General features: G+C 41.7%; 1 protein-coding gene across 2 annotated transcripts in view; it reads left to right on the top strand.

The window, feature by feature from the left end:
• Nucleotides 1–17,683, top strand: part of ATP6V1A (ATPase H+ transporting V1 subunit A) — a 32,056-nt gene that overhangs the window by 3,258 nt on the left and 11,115 nt on the right. The window contains exons 1-8 of one of the 2 annotated variants that reach the window (XM_005486080.4): nt 5,616–5,846; nt 9,180–9,274; nt 10,921–11,049; nt 12,499–12,713; nt 13,400–13,537; nt 14,035–14,186; nt 15,003–15,165; nt 16,348–16,456. In XM_005486080.4, coding sequence (XP_005486137.1) covers nt 9,193–9,274; nt 10,921–11,049; nt 12,499–12,713; nt 13,400–13,537; nt 14,035–14,186; nt 15,003–15,165; nt 16,348–16,456 — 988 coding nt within the window. In that variant the 5' untranslated portion in view covers nt 5,616–5,846; nt 9,180–9,192. Of the gene's footprint in view, nt 1–5,615; nt 5,847–9,179; nt 9,275–10,920; nt 11,050–12,498; nt 12,714–13,399; nt 13,538–14,034; nt 14,187–15,002; nt 15,166–16,347; nt 16,457–17,683 lie in introns of those variants that run through there. The other variant, XM_005486081.4, reaches the window with a different exon arrangement.

Consider the following 17,683-nt stretch of genomic DNA (forward strand, 5'->3'; position numbering starts at 1 on the left):
CTGCATCAGTTTGACTACTTCTCTGAGCTTGTGTAATGGTAAAATCCAGTGTCACTTCTCACTCTGTTCAGAAATAATTTGTCTGACAGTAGCCTCTCTTTTAATTTTGTCATAGTTTACATTTTGGGGAGTCTGTTATGTTCAAATCAAAAGTAATCAGCAAGGACCAAAACTAGCAGGGGAAGCTGCCCCACTTAACCCAGACTCATTGTGCTGAACAGGTAAATGAGCTAAAAGCCTGCTGGAAATAGACCCATTGCAGGTACAAATGCTTGAGAGATGTGGCGTTCCAGAGGGTCTCTGTAATATAAAAGCCTTATCTTAGTCCTTCCTAAACAATTGAAAAATGCTCGTGTTGTAAGGGTTCTCATAGCCAAGTTGAAATGTTGGTGCTTTGGTGAGTTTCAGCTGACCAGTCTGCCCAGCTATGTTTCTGCCAGACAGCATCCCCTGAAAAAGGCCAGAATGTGTGCTGTGAAGGTGCTATTCCCATCTTTAGGCTGCTGTAAGCTGTGCTTGCTTACTGAAGTGGTTTGTGGTGGTTCATGTAAAAGAGAGGTGGTGTGGATGTCTGTGGTGCTGATCTGTGTTCTGTGCCCTAAGCATGGAGAGCAGTCCTGTTGTGGTTGGGATGGTTGGGCATCAGGAGATACAGAAAGGATGTGGGAAAAGCCATGGACTTCATTGAGAGACAGCTGTGCCTTTTTGGGAATAACTTATTCTAGCTGGACAAAAGCTTTTCAGCTGTGCAAGTTTTATGTAAGGGCCTGAATAATGACTTGAAAATTTTTTAATATCCAAGCAAAGAAACTGAATCTTCCCAGAATTTCAGTTGGTGGTGCAAATGTTTGGCCCTGTTCTTGCTACACTGTATCATTACTTTATTTCCCACTCTGAAGGCAAGACCTCAAAAAGCAGCTCTTCAGAAAAACTCTAAGATGGTATTTCAGACTAACTGCAGACTATATTAGTAAAGATGGCTAAATAAGCAATTCTATTATGTGAACTGCCTATAGATCCTTAAAATTTTGAGGGTTTGGTTATCATGGGATAGTTTTGCATGAGGCTGGTAGATATTCAGACAACCACCACAATAAGTAGTTTAAACAATGGTAAAATCTAATATGTTGGAAAGCCTCTGGCTGTTCTAAAAAAGCTGTAAATACTTCAGGTATTATTTTATTTGAACATAAGATTTCCAAACATAGCTTAGCTTGCTTTAAAACATAAAGATGCAGTTTTTCATTGCAGTAAAAGTCAACCTCAACTTAATTTCCTTTTAGTGGAATCCAGTGCCAATAGGTGTGCTGTGATTCCAACCAGGTGTTTCATTATACCAAAGGTGCTATAAAAGAGTACTTCTGTCTGCTAGGGATGTTGGATCTTTCTCAAAGACTTTCATGCAGACTCACTCCTGGTTCAGCTCTTCAAACTAGCTATCAAATACCTTGCATAATAAACTCAAGATTCCATAATATCCATACTTTAAAGGTAATCTGAAACTTAGGTGCAATGATGAAATGCTTATTTCAAACTCATGCTCAGTATTTTAGCCATTACACCTGGGGAGAAGGGTTAGGCAGTAGTGAGGCTTATAGAGGAGACAATGTATTTCAGTGAGCCCAACAACTCATGTGATTCTGTGTGTAAAACTGAGCCTGGCTTAAAAATCTAGCTACAGTGGTTTTGTCAAATTGCACACCTTTTGTCTGTTGATGAAAGACCATCAACTCTTCAGAAGTCGCTCTGCTGAACTGTAGTAAAGTTTGCTCTTGTAGTTGCTTACAGCTGCATATTAATTTCATTTTAATATTTGTCATCTTAAAGGTTAGAGCAACAGAAAGTATTTCAAGTAACAGTGCCAAATACACCTGAAAATCAAGTGACTTTTACTTAATTAAAGCTGGGGTAGATTTTAGTTTAGCAGTAACGTTAGGGAGGTTAATGAAAACTGTTCATCTAGAGGAGATGACTGAGCATTGCACTGAGCAGATGGCTGCAGAACTTTTCAGCCCTAGCAGCTAGATGACAGGATCAGGATAAGAAAAGAAGGTCACTGTAGAACGCAGAGATGAATTTTGTATTAGTGTTCTGTAGTATGGTTTGGATTTCAGTTGCATTAGATCTTTTGTGTGAAAGTCTATCAAGCCAAAGGGCAGAATGTGTAGCAGGCTGAAAGGAATGTCAAATTTTTCACAGTAATAAAATTGTGAAGCAGTGTAGCAAGAACTAAGGAGAGGCTCATCAATTTCCTCCGCTGGAGAAGCCTCAGCTGAGAGGAAAAAATTGGTATAGAAAACCCTATTATGGAAAACTGTAGCATGTGAGTCAGCTGATGAACATTTTTCACATGGACAATGTGGTTTTCTCTAGTAACAGGAGTTTAGCCAGGGTCTTTATCAATTCTAGATATAGCATGATAGCTGTGTTTGATGTTTGAAGGCAGCTTATCTACTGAGCTGATCAGATCTTCAGTGGGTCAAAGTACTTATGCAATTAAAACCTTGCCAGCCTTTCTGTCTAGTTTTATTTTAGCTGCTGACTTCTTAGTCATGTTCAAACAGCTTTGTTCTAGGATTGTTCTGGGCTAGCTGAAGGAATTTCCCAAGCTGCTGAATAAAAGCTTGGGTGCTTGAGTTACAGCTTGTAGTGGTGGTACATCTTGCATGGACAGACTTCACACCCTTGCTTTAGGAATATATACTTCATGTTGTATGTATGTATCAAATATAAATATATTGTTAAATCTTTAGCTTGTTTGCAAGGCGTGATGTTTATTTCAAGTATCAAACTTATATGTATTGACATGCCCATAGCTAAGTCCCCATGTGTTTTTAGGAAGAGGACAGTAGGAGCTTGTGGTGAACTTCATGAATTCAGTGTTGCGTGGTCTCACTTTGTAGCCTTCATGTGCTGCAATGACAGAGGCAGCATAATTCTCTTTCACATGGATTTATGTGGAGCAAAACAAGCCTCACGTGAGAGGAGGGGGCTTATAAGAACCCAAGGAACAAGTTTATGTAAAAGATAAACAGTCTTGTAGGGTTGCAGATTGGTCCACAGTATGTAGCTGAGCATCACTCAAGCAGGTTCTGGATTTATCTAGAGCAGAGGTGGCCTCAAAGTGCTCTGTGACAACTGAAATTGTATGAATAACTGAGTGGGAAAATGTCCATATTGTTGAGTATAAGAGATATTCTTTCTGGCTTATAGCTTGTGGCAGGAAGGTTGGTGCTGTTCACTTGACAATGTCTGTGTCATGAGAAGACTGAGCCTCGTGGTTGTGTTGGGCACAGGACGCGACTCCTGCCTGGTTTCATTGGAGTGCAGGTGACAGGTTGGAAGGAGTTTGGTGTAGCAGAGGCTTGTGCTGCCATACAGAGGGATCTGGACTGGAAAGGTTGGCTGACAGGAATCCCATGAAGTTTGACAAAGAGACGTGCCAAGTCCTGCACCTGAGGCAGAGTAACCACATATCCTGCCACAGGCTGAGGACTGAGTACTGAAAAGAACTGGGGGTCCCCAAGCTGGACACCAGCTGGCAGTGTGCCCTTGTGGCAAGGGCAGCCAGCACTATCCTGGGCTGTGTTTGGAAGAATCCCACCAAGAGGTTCAGGGAGGTGGTGTTTCACCTCGGTTAAACTTGATGGAAAGCACATCTGGAGTGCTGTGTCTGGTTCTGGGTTCTCCAGTAGAAGAAAGACGTGGCGTAGAGGTGTGCATCCAGAAAAGGGCCACAGAGACTGTTAGGCATTTGGAGGTAGGAAAAGCAGATGAGAGAGCTGGAATTATGTAGCCTCAGGAGAGAAGGTCTGAGAATCTTACTGTAAAGTATATAAACACCTGATGGGAGGGAGCAAAGAGGATAGAGCCAGACTCTTCTCAGTGGTACCTGCTGAAGTAATGTGACACAATGGACACAAACTGAAATACAGGGAATTCCCGTTAAACATAGGAAAACATTTTACTGCAGGGGTGTCTAAACACTGGAACAGGTTGCCCAGAGAGTTGTGGTGGCTTCATCCCTGCAGGTAATCAAAACACATTTGAATGTGGCCCTGAGCAGCCCACATCAGCTTGCTTGGAGCTGGGGGTTGGAAGTACATGATTGCCAGAGGTGCCCCTGAACCTCAGTAATTCAGTTGTTTGGTGACTGAGAAATCTGGAGTAATTTCCCCTGCTGTTTTACAGTAAAATTGCAACTCTGCATACTGTGAAGGAGCAGGTTTCCTGAGAATACTATTGGGCTTCCTTTCCCAGTGACCTGTGTTAGAGCTCTGGGCGTGTTGTTTCTTGTGGCACAATATCCCAAATTCTAGATATGAAAATGCTGCCAGACTTCTGCATTTGTCTAGTAATTCAAGCACTGTATTTTTTTTTTTTAGTACTTCCTCTTGAAGATGTCTGTTAGAAGGGGAAGTTTAAACTGTCCTAGTTACAGGAAATCTGTGGCAGTGATTATCTGGTTATTTATGAGGCCCTTGCTCAGATCTTCATGCAGCTGGACAATGGGATTTATGCACTGTGCCAGAGTCTGCTCAGGTGAACACAGTAAATGGCAGCTGCCTTGGACCTGAAGCATCTCCAGTGTGACACTAAGCTGATTGTCCAGTGTGGGTGGTGATCTTTACTATCCTGTAATGTCTAGGTTTTTACTAAGAAGAGGAGGAGGTATTATTTTCTTTGGAAAACTCCTTGGCTATATTTTACTGTTTCGGCCTATTAAGCTTTCCTGGATATCAAATGTAAGAGCTTATATTCTGACTCTATTTTTCTACCCATGGAAATCAAACCACATTAGTCTGTTTCAGATGTACTGAAATATATGACCTTCAAGTTCAAAGTTATTTCAGCAGAATGATTGCTACCATTGATGACATACTGATGTAATGCTGCTGCTTCCAAATTCCTGATGAGTTGTGGTTAGTGTCTAGGCTTTTGTGGCAATTCAAAGTGTTGGTAATCCTAGAACCTGCAAAGATAGACTTGAGAACTTGTGAAGACTGCAGGGAACTCTTCAGCTTCATGCAGGCTCTTAGGGAGGGATGACACAGCTGCCCCTGTTCTGTTCAGTGTGCAGGGCAGTGCCTGTCGATCTCTGAGGACAGGTTCCGGCAGCTGTCGCTCAGGGTGACACAGCTCTCTGCTTTGTTGGGGTGCTGGATGTTGTGTAATTGCCTTGGTGCTTCTGCTGGCCAGGGGAAGGGCTTCTGAGCGTGAGGAAGCCCCACCAGGCTCCTGGAGGCAATCAATACTGTTCAGCGTGCTCAAGCAATTAGTACTGCAGTGTGCTCAGCGCCTCCCTGTTAAGGCAGCCTGTTGTTAAACAGTTGTTCTGTTCAGCTCTTCCAGAGCTCAGCACACACTGACATGGCTGCGTTACAGCAGAGGGCTGGCAGGTGAACAGATCCCAGCAGAAAACATGCACCTCTTTCAAGGATATTGGTATGGTTGTATGCATCATTCAGGATATTGGAATTCCCAGCTTTATAGGAGGCCTTAATGCAAACCCTGAAGCCTTTGAATTTCTCCTGCTGGGCCCCGTGCAGTCGGGAGAGCGCAGATGGGAGTTCAGCTGGGCTCGAGGTGGCTGGAATTGCTATTGCGGCATTCCTCGGTGCTGGTGGGAGAGAGAGGCAGAGAGAGACTGATGACTCATCAAGTCAGGTGGTTGTGCCTCTGCTGTGTGTCAGAAATTTCGTTCCCCTCTGCAGCAGCTTTCTCATCCCTCTGTGGAGGGGCACTGGAAGGACGATTATTTCGCAAGTGGTGATGCTTCACTGCTGAATTCTAGCTTTTGAATTGGGCCTCTGGGTTTTTGGTGCTCCCTGCTTCTGCAAAATAAGGTAAGGAGCTGGGTTTATGTGATAAAATTGTTGTAGATTTTCTTCCTTGCTGCAAGAAGGCTCCTAAAAATCTCACTGGAGTCTGAATTCTGATAATAATCTTTGTATTAAGGCAGTTTGTAATGTAAATTCTGTGTCTAATCAAATGTTAGATGCAAAACCCAGGAACAGTGAAGCAAAATGGGTTTCTCCAACATTGAGAGCAAGGCAGTTACATTTTTTAGGCTACTGTGTAACCAGATTACTGTGCTGGGGAGGAACCGAGATAGAAAGCTCAGGTTATGGGCTCTTTCATGTTTAATTAGGACTTTAAAATCAGTGTAATAAATCACCTTTTAGTCAGAGAAGGTTCTGCTGCAAGCAATACTTTGATTTCTGGTACTATTGATCAGAATATGACTGCTAGAGCTTAAGAGCATGTTTGAAATCAATTGATGCACTGTTTTAGATAAGGAAGATATAAATTGTAAAGGATGCAAGATGCATTTTACTCATAAGAGAATTAAAATTAAGCTATGTAGGTGTGCTAGTGGACTTTTGTAGGAGGGAATTGCATATAGTGCCTAATATCTTGTGTTGGCAAGAGGCCTTTCCAAGGCCTCAGGGCTCTGTAGATTTCTAAAATGGTCAGCTGCCATGGCTTCTAGGGTACATATATGCTTCATGGAATTTCATTTTCTTTTGGTACTGGCAATGAAAACATCTAACAAGATAGGAAGGTAAAGCAGTATTTTGGTCCTCAATGACTTTTCCATATAAATTGAAAATCTCTAGTGCTTGTACACAAGCACAGGAAAATGATGCAGAGATAAACAACAGCTTTTTTTTTCCTCCTAACTTGCATTCAGTGTTAACAGATGTGTAGCCCCTTAAGAAAGAGGTCAGCCTGGCTGGGTGGGCACTGTACTTTGGAGGTATAGCAGAGGTAAAACAGAGGTGAGAAGGAGTTCACATCTTTTACACTTGAAATAGTTAATAGGTATGTGTTTCAAAGCTGTTGGTGCAGATGCTAGAGATCATGGTGAAGACAGGGTTTATTAGTGTGTTGCTAGGTGGTCTAGTGGAGGAATCCCCTGCTCTTCTTGGCTTGGCCAGTAATTTGGAAACGTGGCTGTAGGAAGAGATAGAGAGCAGGAGAGGCAGGTGCTGGCTGTCAGGATGTTGCCATTTAACTGCAGAATGGCTCTTCTGAGGTTCACTCTTGCCTCCCTAAAAGGTAAACAGTCACTTCAGGCAGGTTTTGATTATGAAGAAAAGTTAATTTAAATTGAAACTGGCCCGGTGTTCCTGCTTTTCCTTGCCTTTGTAATTTGACTCTTTCATATGGGACATTTTCTAATTGCCAAGCTGTGTCACTAATTCAGTTATGAGAATGTGGTTTGACTCTCACTTTGCTTTTAGAGGTGTTGATAGTACGACACTGGACATTGTTCTGTATTGTTATATTGAAGTAAATGTTTAATTTGAATTTATAAGAACGACTGCTTCTTTCAGTATGAACAGCAATTGTCCTTGAGTTTTAGTTATTAAAAGCAAATATGTTTTAATTGTTAAAAGCAAAAAAGATGAGATGGTTGTGTTAGTCAGATCAGAGCCAGCTCATACCAGCTGCTCAGGAACTGCAGATTGCTTTGTGAGGACCTCCCCGCTGCCATTTGTCAGAGGAGGCATTTTAGAAAAAAGCAGTGAAATTAAAATTGTCTCCTGGTCTAAACACCAGGAAGTGTGAAAGATAACCTATGCCTGTGGAGGGTAGAGAGATCTAATGGGTATCTGGCTTAGCCTTTGGGCTCAAGACCCATTAGCAGGTCTGGTGGTGAGTGAGCCATGATCAGCTGCTGTGGAAGAAATCAGTGGCAGCCATGATAGACAGTACACTCCACACATGGGGCCTGGGAAAAGCTATTCCTTCAGGATGAACAGGGGCTTGGAATCGTGGGAGATGTTTTTCTTAAAGAGCAGTGCCACCAATTTGAAATGTATAGATCAGTAAAGAGGCTGAGGGGCAGACAACTTGTATTGTTGTATTAAAAAGCTGGAAAGCAGTTGTAGGGTTTCAAGAATAGCACAAGTCAGCTACTGCTCCCAAAGAATAGGCAAAAACGTATCCTATAATTGTGCTGGAAAGGGTGGCAATGGAGTTGTTGTCTTGGTTATTATACACAGGGCAGATTTTTAAGCCTGAGTATGCCTTTGTATTTGCTGCCTTGTGGAAGATGCTGGGTTAGATTAAGCTGCTCTCAAAGACTTGAGTGTGAGTGTCAGCAGATGGCTCCCAGTTCATGTCACCAACCCAGGGCCTTGCTGCTGGTTAGCGCAGGGACGTTCTGGGCTGGGGCTGCACCTTGCACCAGTGCTGTGTCCTAAGGGTGTCTGTACAGGGGAAATGGGAAGAGTGTGGCCTTGCAGTTCTCCAACACCCATCAGTTTCCAAGGTAACACACAGCATGGTAAGGGCTCACAAAGCAAAGGCACTAAATCCTCTGATCCGCACTGGAAGCAGGACAGCCCAGCTGGCAGCCGCAGGACAAACATGCATGGAGGAGGTCTCTTGATAAAACAGCTTTTCCAGTGCCAGTTGTTTAGATTTGTTAAACAGTTACTGGCTTGAGATGACAGCCTGTTGTTTAACTGTTGCAGATTGGGGGGTTTGCCTGTTATTCAGCACAATTCTTCTGTGATGCTCCGTGGGTTTCACTGAGAGCAAAGACTGCATAGTTTGTAGCTGTGACACACATAGAAAGGATTCACTTGTTTGTGTGCTGGTGCTTCTGAGAGTCTGTGTTTCTTCCTCTAAATACTGTGATTCACCACCTTAAGATAGCAAAAATTAAATTTTCACAATTAATAATTGTAGTATTGCATTTTAGAGACTGGTGGCAGTAAAGCAGACCCAGAACATTCTCTTGCTCACTCAGAATCATGGAAAACTCCATATTTTGAAGGAGGGTAATGAGATGTGGAATACAAAAGAGATTTTCTGTCATCTAAATATCCTATTACCAAGCTTAAAAACCAGTGAAACTGTGTTAGGGCATTGCTGCACTGCATCTTTTTCATTCAGTAGCATTCTGTAGAGCATATTATGAGGTGATGTTCTACCCCTGTGTTTCTGCAGTAAGGAATCTCAGATATTTTGTTTGTTTAAATCAGTTACTTTTTAACTTTTTACAGCTTTAAAAAGAGTTAGAAGTGCTTAAGGCTAAGGTGCTTCTGGCTATGAGTTCAGAGTTCTTTTTAACTGAAAATAAGAAGAGAGCAGGGGGAAGAGGAGGAAGTTACTATGTGTGTGTGTGTTCTTCAGGACTGACTCTTATTTTTTTCTTTTGTTAGTTGAACAGGCAAAATGGACTTCTCCAAGCTCCCCAAAATACGTGATGAGGACAGAGAGGCTTTTGTTGGCTATGTTTATGGAGTCTCAGGACCTGGTAGGTATTATTTTGTAAAGGAAGTAATAAATTTTGTTTTATCTAGGATCTTGTTAATCTTCACTTGAAAGCAGAGAAGTATAAAAGAGCTCTGGGTGGTGCTTTTCATCTTTTTTTTTTTGAGTAGGGGACTTCAAGAAGAATTACTGGCTTATAGTCTGACAAACTATTAAAAAAACTGCTAACAGGATGTTACTATTAATTAACCTTTTTTAAAAAATATAATGAGCAGAAGCAGGCAGTTGAATAAAGATAACAATAATAATAACAAAAGGTAAGCTTTCTGTATGAGAAAAAGTCCCTTGCTTGGAAATCTGCAGGGCCCAGTGTGCTAAGCTTCACTAAAAGGATATGCAATAGTCAGTTCTCACTGAAAGTTTGTCCCTGTGCTTTCTGATCTCCTCAGTCCCTGCCAGTGTCAAGCTGCTCTGTTTGCTGCACCATGGGCTGGGGGAGCTCAGCAAGGAGCCACACGAGTCAGGGAAGGTGATAGAATGTGGTGATAGCACAGCTGGGAGAAGGAGAACTCTTTCTTCATCTTTATCAGCTGAAATAGCTTAGGCTCTGCTAGGAACAGCTTTTGAATACATGCAGACTCTACTGGCTTTTCTGCTCCCTCCTGCATTCTCTTCAAGACCTGAAGAGAAGGATGGGAGCAGAAGATTAGCAAGTTTTTTTGTTAATGCAACGTATTTGATGAATAAGAAATTCCCTACCTAAATAGGCACAAGTTTTTTAACTGCAAATTCTGTAACTGCAGAGGTAGTACCTAGAAACAGTTTTAAAGTGGCACAGCTTTCTTTCCCAAAAAGTGGAAAATGTATTTTTGTGTAAATATGTGACTCTTGGGTGCATTACTGTGATCATAATATGCAAGACATAATAAATTTTGTTCTAAAGCAGCCAGGACTCCGTATATGACCTGCTGAAATTTCAACTCAAAGCAGTAGGAAGTTTCAGGCCCAAAAAATGCTGCACAACAATCTTCATGTGTTGAAAGTTAATTGAAGTGCTGTAAGATAGACATTGATTTTCTACAAAAAACAGTATTTTCTTAAAAGCTTTCTAGGCATCATTTTAGATGCAAGGGTATTTAGCAGGTGCCTTGGCTGGATCTCTCCATGTTTATGCCAGCATCCAGATGCTACCAAGGTAAACAGAAGTTTAATGACTTGAAAATGTTGGCCCCCAACCACAGGTTTATGTAACTACCAGGCATCGAGTGAGTTTTGCCATTTTCTTGTGTGTTTTAATTTAGTCAGATGAGAATGTGGCCCAGCTCACTGCAAGGGAGAAGTTCCTATAGAACTTGTTTGTCAAAGTTCACAGCATCTCACACCCTCAACGTTTGCAATCTGTCAGGACAGATAAGAGAAATTATGGCCTGAATTGTCCTGTGAATTACTGCATTCTCATAGTGTCCTCTTCTTCTGGATAAAGGACAGAGTGCAAACTGTAGGAAAACTTATTCTTTTGACTTTTAAAGTAGAAATACCAGGAGTTGTGGCATCCTTTTGTGAAGTCAGGAGTGTGTGTCTGATATGGGTGAATACCAGGTTTGTGCTGTGCAGTCCTTACAGACTTGTGAAGGGTAGATTTCCTGAGCTGCAGGGAAATTAACTCACCTCTGTGCTTGTCTTTTGCAGTGGTCACGGCCTGCAACATGGCAGGTGCTGCCATGTACGAGCTGGTGCGAGTGGGACACAGTGAGCTGGTGGGGGAGATCATCCGGCTGGAAGGGGATCTGGCAACTGTCCAGGTGTATGAGGAAACTTGTATCCTTTTCACTGCTCCCTCTCTGCTGCCAGATTCTCTGGGGTCTGGCAGGACATCTGTTCTGCAGGTGTTTTGTAAATTTTGATGGGTTTGAGGTGAATCTTACCTTGTGTGGCTGTGTAGCAAGCAGACATTTTTTGACTGGGAATCAAAGTGTACCTTAGAATTCAAGTGCATTTTAATGCCTCTTTGGTAGGCAATTGAGAAGTGTCAACCATAAATGGCAAACCTAAGCAATATTTGTTGCATCTTTGTCTTTCCTTTTGATAACTGTGCTTGTATAATGCTTAAATAAGAAATGTGAAGTGGGCAGTATGCCTTCTTCTGGACAGAGTATTTTGCCAAGCATAACAGATTACACTTTTTCTGCTGCAGTAGGCTTACAGTATCTTGGTCCAGCTATGATGCAGCATATATTCTAAAAGCTAGGCAACATAAAATGTATTTTTTATTACATATATATATGAGAAAATGTCAGAAAAGAAGTCATAAAACTTGAAGGCAGGCCTCTTTCCCTATCCCAAGGGGGCTGTATCTGTATCTGTAGAGCCTAGGAAAAAGGCTGTGCTGGCTCCCAAAACTTGGTTCTGAGGAGCTTGCTGGCAAACTGCTGACTAGATCCCGTCTCTGCCTGATAATTTATCATTTTAGATGGCATCATTGTTGCAGTATTGAATAGCTTCCCATCAGTACATGGAACAAGTTTGAGTATAGTTTACTTTCAATCTCCTGTTGAGAGCAAACTTGGTCATAGGCCTCACTGAAGTCAACTTGTATTAAATTTATTGAGTTTGTGTAAGTTTTGGAGGTTTCTGTTGTATTCTAGCAGGCCCTTCTGCCAAGGTGCTGGCCCTTTGCAGAGAAAAGTCCATTGTGTATCTTTGGAGCTTATGTAGTGCACAGACCTGACAATTTGATACAGGATAGGAGGGCAATAGTGCTGGTCATAGACGAACTCTTTTTAAAATTAGGCTGCTATTGAAAAAAGCTGTGCAAGGCTCAAGATCAAAGCAGTTGTCATCTCTAAACAAATTCTGAAGTGAAAAATTCCATATGTCGTAACATTATCTGACTTAAACAGCCTAATCTGTTTTCTAGGTTTGAAGATGTAAGAAATGTGTGATGTTTTGTCATCCCACTGCCTGCACTCCAGTGAACTCATCCATACTGGTTGACATTAGTTGCCAACAGCAGTTGACTTGAACAAATGATTGCAAAGCAGAACATTTGCCACTACTCTGTCTCTCTAGAGGATGGTGAACTTGGCTATTTGAGCAAATTCAGAATTTACTGTAAGGCCTACATGCTTCTCAAATGCTGATGTGTAACATAGGAATAGTATTACCTTAATGTCAGAAAAGGAGTTTTAGAGTATGATGTGAACCTGATGACTTCTGCCTGGTTTCTTTCCCTTGTTCTGGATGAACTTTTCCTCAGCAAATCTGTAGCTGGTGTCTCTGTAGGAGATCCTGTGCTCCGTACTGGGAAGCCCCTGTCAGTGGAGCTGGGGCCTGGCATTATGGGAGCTATTTTTGACGGTATCCAGAGACCTCTCTCGGACATCAGCACCCTGACCAAAAGTATCTATATCCCTAGAGGTGTCAACGTGTCAGCTTTGAGCCGAGATGTCAAATGGGACTTCACACCTTCCAAAAATCTGCGGGTAGGTTCTGACAATCCTGTGTTCCCTCTTGCTTCTCTGCCCCAGAACTTAGGCCTGGAGCAGTGTGCTAAGGCTGTGACTGCTGGGGCCTGTGGTTAATGCTGCAGTTATTGAAGTCTGCAAAAATGAGTGCTAAGAGGTGGTAGTGATGTGTGAGACTGGATGGGGATCACCAAAACTTACTTGATATGACTTACAGAGTTTTGATGTATTTACCAAGCCACAGAGAAACTCGTGCAATTGCAGTAAGCATTAGCAGGAGCAGGTGCTCCCTGAGCAAAAAGAATGACTGCAGCACACATTTTGCAAATGGTGAACGTAGCCTTAGAGCTGGAAGATGTCATGGCTTTAGCCCTTTGCATCATCTTTTTTTCCAACCCTGCAGGATAGCATATGCTACCCTTTCTCTTTTAGCACACTAGGTTGAGAGGTGGAAAAGAAACGAGGAAAATTTCTTTTGTCTGTTAGTAATTGCTCCTGTCTGAGCCTTGAAAGGCACTTGAGCACAGGTAGCGTTGCTAGCAATGCTGTTGGAGTAATGAGTTATGTAAATGAGCTACTGTGCTGTAACAAGGAATTTTTAAAAGGGGTAATCACAGTGCTAGACTTAATAGCTGTAGTATTTTTTACAGTTTGTCAAGGTTCTTTTTAAAAAATTATGACTAATAGACCTGTTCTGATTTTAGGTTGGCAGCCACATCACTGGTGGAGATATTTATGGTGTGGTGAATGAAAACTCCCTGATCAAACACAAAATCATGCTGCCCCCACGAAACAGGGGTACAGTTACATACATTGCTCCTCCAGGAAACTATGACACTTCAGTAAGTCTCCCAAACAGCAGCTGCTGGTGTATTCCATGTCTCTATAAGTTTGATGTACTCTTTCTGTTCTGCATGAAGCCAGCTAAAGTGTTTCATGCAACAAGGTGTCTGAGTTAATGATCACTTCTGCTACCCTGCCTGCAGGGGTTGCATTATTATTTTGTGCAGCTGTTTTCTATGTTTATGGCTTCCCAATGGCATTTCACATTTCAGTGCCATGTTTGATGACCTCTGTGGGGATCTACAATATCTTATGAATATGTAAAATTCACTTGCTCTTCAAAAGCCTGTTTTTAATGTATGGTGTATCTTGCTCTGTTTTCCCCCAGAGACCTTGTAAATATGGGAAAGAGCCTTCCCTCAGGAGGTGATGATTGCATGTTGAGGTTCTGAGAGCTCTGTGGTGTTACCAAAGACCTGTGCAGAGTAGTTAAAATGAGAATTTATGTGCTGCTCCAGCGTGCAGCTGTTTGCTTACTTCCCATGTGTTTTGTTAGGACGTTGTGTTAGAGCTGGAGTTTGAAGGTGTGAAGGAGAAGTTCACCATGGTGCAGGTGTGGCCTGTACGCCAGGTCCGTCCTGTCACCGAGAAGTTACCAGCCAACCATCCTTTGTTAACTGGCCAACGAGTCCTGGATGCCCTCTTCCCGTAAGTGCTTCCTTCTATTTCCACTGTGTAACAAATCTCTCCCTCAGGGGGAGGCAGAAGCAAGAGGCCTTAGAGCATTAGGTTTTTTTAAGGGTAAGCTTTCACCATGTGTCACAGCATAATCTTAAAAAATATTTAGCTGAACTTCTCATATTTATTTGGCAGGTGAACCCACTGATGGAAAAAGGAAGTTTAACAAAACTGTTCTAATGCGTTAATCTAGAAAAAACTGGACATGCATAAACTTAACATAACCATGTCACATCTGCAGAAAGGCTAGAACTCTCAAGCTTGCTATCTTAATTTGAATGCATGAGTGGGATATCTTTCCATGGTCTTGAGGACGCGTAGTTTCCAATGATTTTGAAGTTGCCACTTAGGAAAACTGTTGCACTTGACCGTAACACAAACTACTCATTTAAGCAGCTAACTTCTAAGACACTGAATTCAGTTATTTTGGTCCTGAAATATTGTGCTCCTTATTCTATAAGGCACAGCTAAGTACAGTTATTCTTTTCATAGAATTTCCATTCCGTCGCTGCTTCCAGCTGTGAAAATTGCTATGTCTCAAGCCCAAAAGTCATGCTGTTGTATCAGCATAAGTCATATACTTCAAGGACAGGAGAAGAAAAGGATGGTTTAATCCCTCAATTTTTTGGTTTAATGAAATTACCTCTGTGTTTCTCACCCAGAACATTGAATGTGACTCCTGCCATTCTGCTTTTGATGAGGGAGTTGTAGTGAAAAATATATTCTAAGATGGGAAAGAGCTGTTTTTTAGTTCCTTGCAAATCAGAGTCCTTTTTCTTTATTCAGGTGTGTACAAGGGGGTACAACAGCGATTCCTGGGGCATTTGGTTGTGGAAAGACTGTGATCTCACAGTCTCTTTCAAAGTACTCCAACAGTGATGTCATCATTTATGTAGGCTGTGGAGAACGAGGAAATGAAATGTCTGAAGTACTGAGAGATTTCCCTGAGGTTAGTATGGAGATTTCATGGAGAGTAAACCTTCCTGGGAAGCCTTGATGTCATACTGGTACTGTAAACGAGTAAAATATCATGATGGTAGAGTGACTTGAAAAGATCATCTGCTTGCCTTGAAGCTCTGGCAAAAATCCCTTTTGGCTTGTTAAAGAATTATTTCAGTGGCCCCTCAATAAACATCTGGACTAGTTTTTGGGTGTACCTTCTAAGTTGTTATAACAAGTAAATAAAGCCAGAATGAATGTCAGAGAAGAATTTAGCACAGTTGTAAGCATCTCACCTGTCGCTGGTCATATCTCTAACTTCACCATGCATAGAAAATGCAGCATCCATTTATAAGTTGCAGGGTGGTGATACAGTTCCCAGATATTAGTTTGACATGTTAAGCTTTGAGATACCTTTTGAATGAAGTAGAAAATACCTTGTTAATAAAAAACCCACAAAAACAACCAAGCAACAGATTTAGCAATCCTTGTACCTGTTACTATGTTTTGTTGAGGTTGTTGTGACAAGGTCAGCTAGTATGAACTGTCAGGTAGAAACTTTAATGTCAGAAATAGGGGCTAAAAGGCTTAGGTGTGTTGATTGGTGACAAAGTTGGAAAGTCAAGCTGAGGTAGCCCTGAGGAAGGCAAATCTCAGTGTACTCATAAATGGAATTCTACACAAATGTCAAGGTGTGCATTCTGTTATTCAGGTGCTTGTAAGGCTCCACTGAGGTTAAAAAAGTGGTTTTATGTCCAGTTGTCAAATACTAACTTGGCTTCTTGTAGATGGAGGGAAAAAGCTCTCTAATTCCTAATGGACTTATGACAGCAGGCTAAGAATTTTTAGTTCTTTCAGCCTGGAAATCTGAGAGAGGACCATGTGCTTCCTAGTGCAGTGGGTTTGTTGTTACTTACTTGAATGGAATCAATGGGGATTTGGCAGTTGCAGAAGATGAGGTGAGGCTGAAGCATGTACATTAAAATATTAAGCTTTGTGCAGTCTGAAAGACAAACCAACATATCCTAAAATTTTGAATCTCATCTCTGCTCCTGGTAGAGTAGCTGAGGGGAGTATCCTGATACAAGGCAAGTAAAACAGTAAAAAAAAAAAAAAACAAGCAGCAAAAAATTAACAAAAAAAATCTTGCTACTGTTACAGTTTGGGTGTTTTTCCTTTTCTTGCATTTTAGTTAACAATGGAAGTTGATGGCAAGGTAGAAAGCATCATGAAGAGAACAGCTCTAGTAGCAAATACTTCCAACATGCCTGTGGCTGCCAGAGAAGCCTCCATCTATACTGGTAAGATTTGCAAGAGGATAGAGAAAGTTGTGTGTATAAAGCAAGCCATCATGCTCTAGTATATTCAGCTCCTGAGATGACCATATCAAGAAGCCAGTTTAGTTTCAGAAGTAAACCTTTTCAGACTTTGCCTGCACCAAGTCTTAATATCTTAACTGAATCTGGCTTGCTTGCGTATAATTGCCATTTCTGAATATTGAGTAAATTTTGTTTATAAGGTGAATTTACTGTGCCAGGACTTGTGTGGGCTTTCTGCATGTGTTAATTCTGTAAGCTTTAGGTTTTGACTGGCTTTTTGCTGGCAAGTACAGCTGCTTAATGGAAAGCAATAGTATTCTCTGAGCTGGTTGACTACTATTTCCTTTGCAGCCTCTTAAAGACTTCTTTAAAGTTCTTTGTTATGAACAGTTGTCAGATAATTCAGATAAAACATGACCTTTTCTTACTCTTGTATTCTGGTGGTTTGAAAGGGAAGGAGATATTTTACAGTTAGAAGAGTCTTTGTTCATAGTTTCAGTGAGGAAAAGTGTCAGAACCCAGGAAATTCCTCTGGCTGCCCTGGAGGACTTGAGCCCCTGCCCGGGGGACTCAGAGACCTTGGGACAGAGTCCAAGACCCCTGTGCCTTTGATTTAGCCCTTGGAAAAAATAATTACCAACTTTATATGAAGAATTACAAGCCACGAAAGTTTTAAGTAGGATGGTAGTGAATTTATCACTACTATCAGGGTGAAAAATAGATTTTTGGGGTTTTTAGAATGGGGGTTCAGGGGGCAAAATGGAGGAATCTGGGCGTGTCCAGCCTTTCTTCTTCTTCTTCTTCTTCTTGGCCTCCATCTTCTATTGTGATGCTGGTACTTTTAGATTGGTTTAGAGTAGAAGCTCGCTGTCTAACATAGGTGATAGGTATTGGAAAGTTATTGTAAATATTGTAGTTTTTAGTATAAAAAGATAACACCACCTCTGAGGGGGCAAAGTGCCGCTGACTGTCCTGCTGAGCGGACCTCGGCAGGTCACGAGAAAGAATTTTATAGATAAGATACAATAAACAACCTTGAGACCGAGAACTGAAGAGCAGAATTTTATAGATAAGATACAATAAACAACCTTGAGACCGAGAACTGAAGAGCTCTGACTCCTTCCTTGACCCCCGGGCTGGGAAAAGAGACTTTCTAACCCATCTCAGGGTCACTCTGACCAGCTAGAGACCCTGAGAGGGAAGAGTAGC

The sequence above is a fragment of the Zonotrichia albicollis genome, chromosome 2 (genome assembly GCF_047830755.1).
Source record: "Zonotrichia albicollis isolate bZonAlb1 chromosome 2, bZonAlb1.hap1, whole genome shotgun sequence".
NCBI classification, from domain to species: domain Eukaryota; kingdom Metazoa; phylum Chordata; class Aves; order Passeriformes; family Passerellidae; genus Zonotrichia; species Zonotrichia albicollis.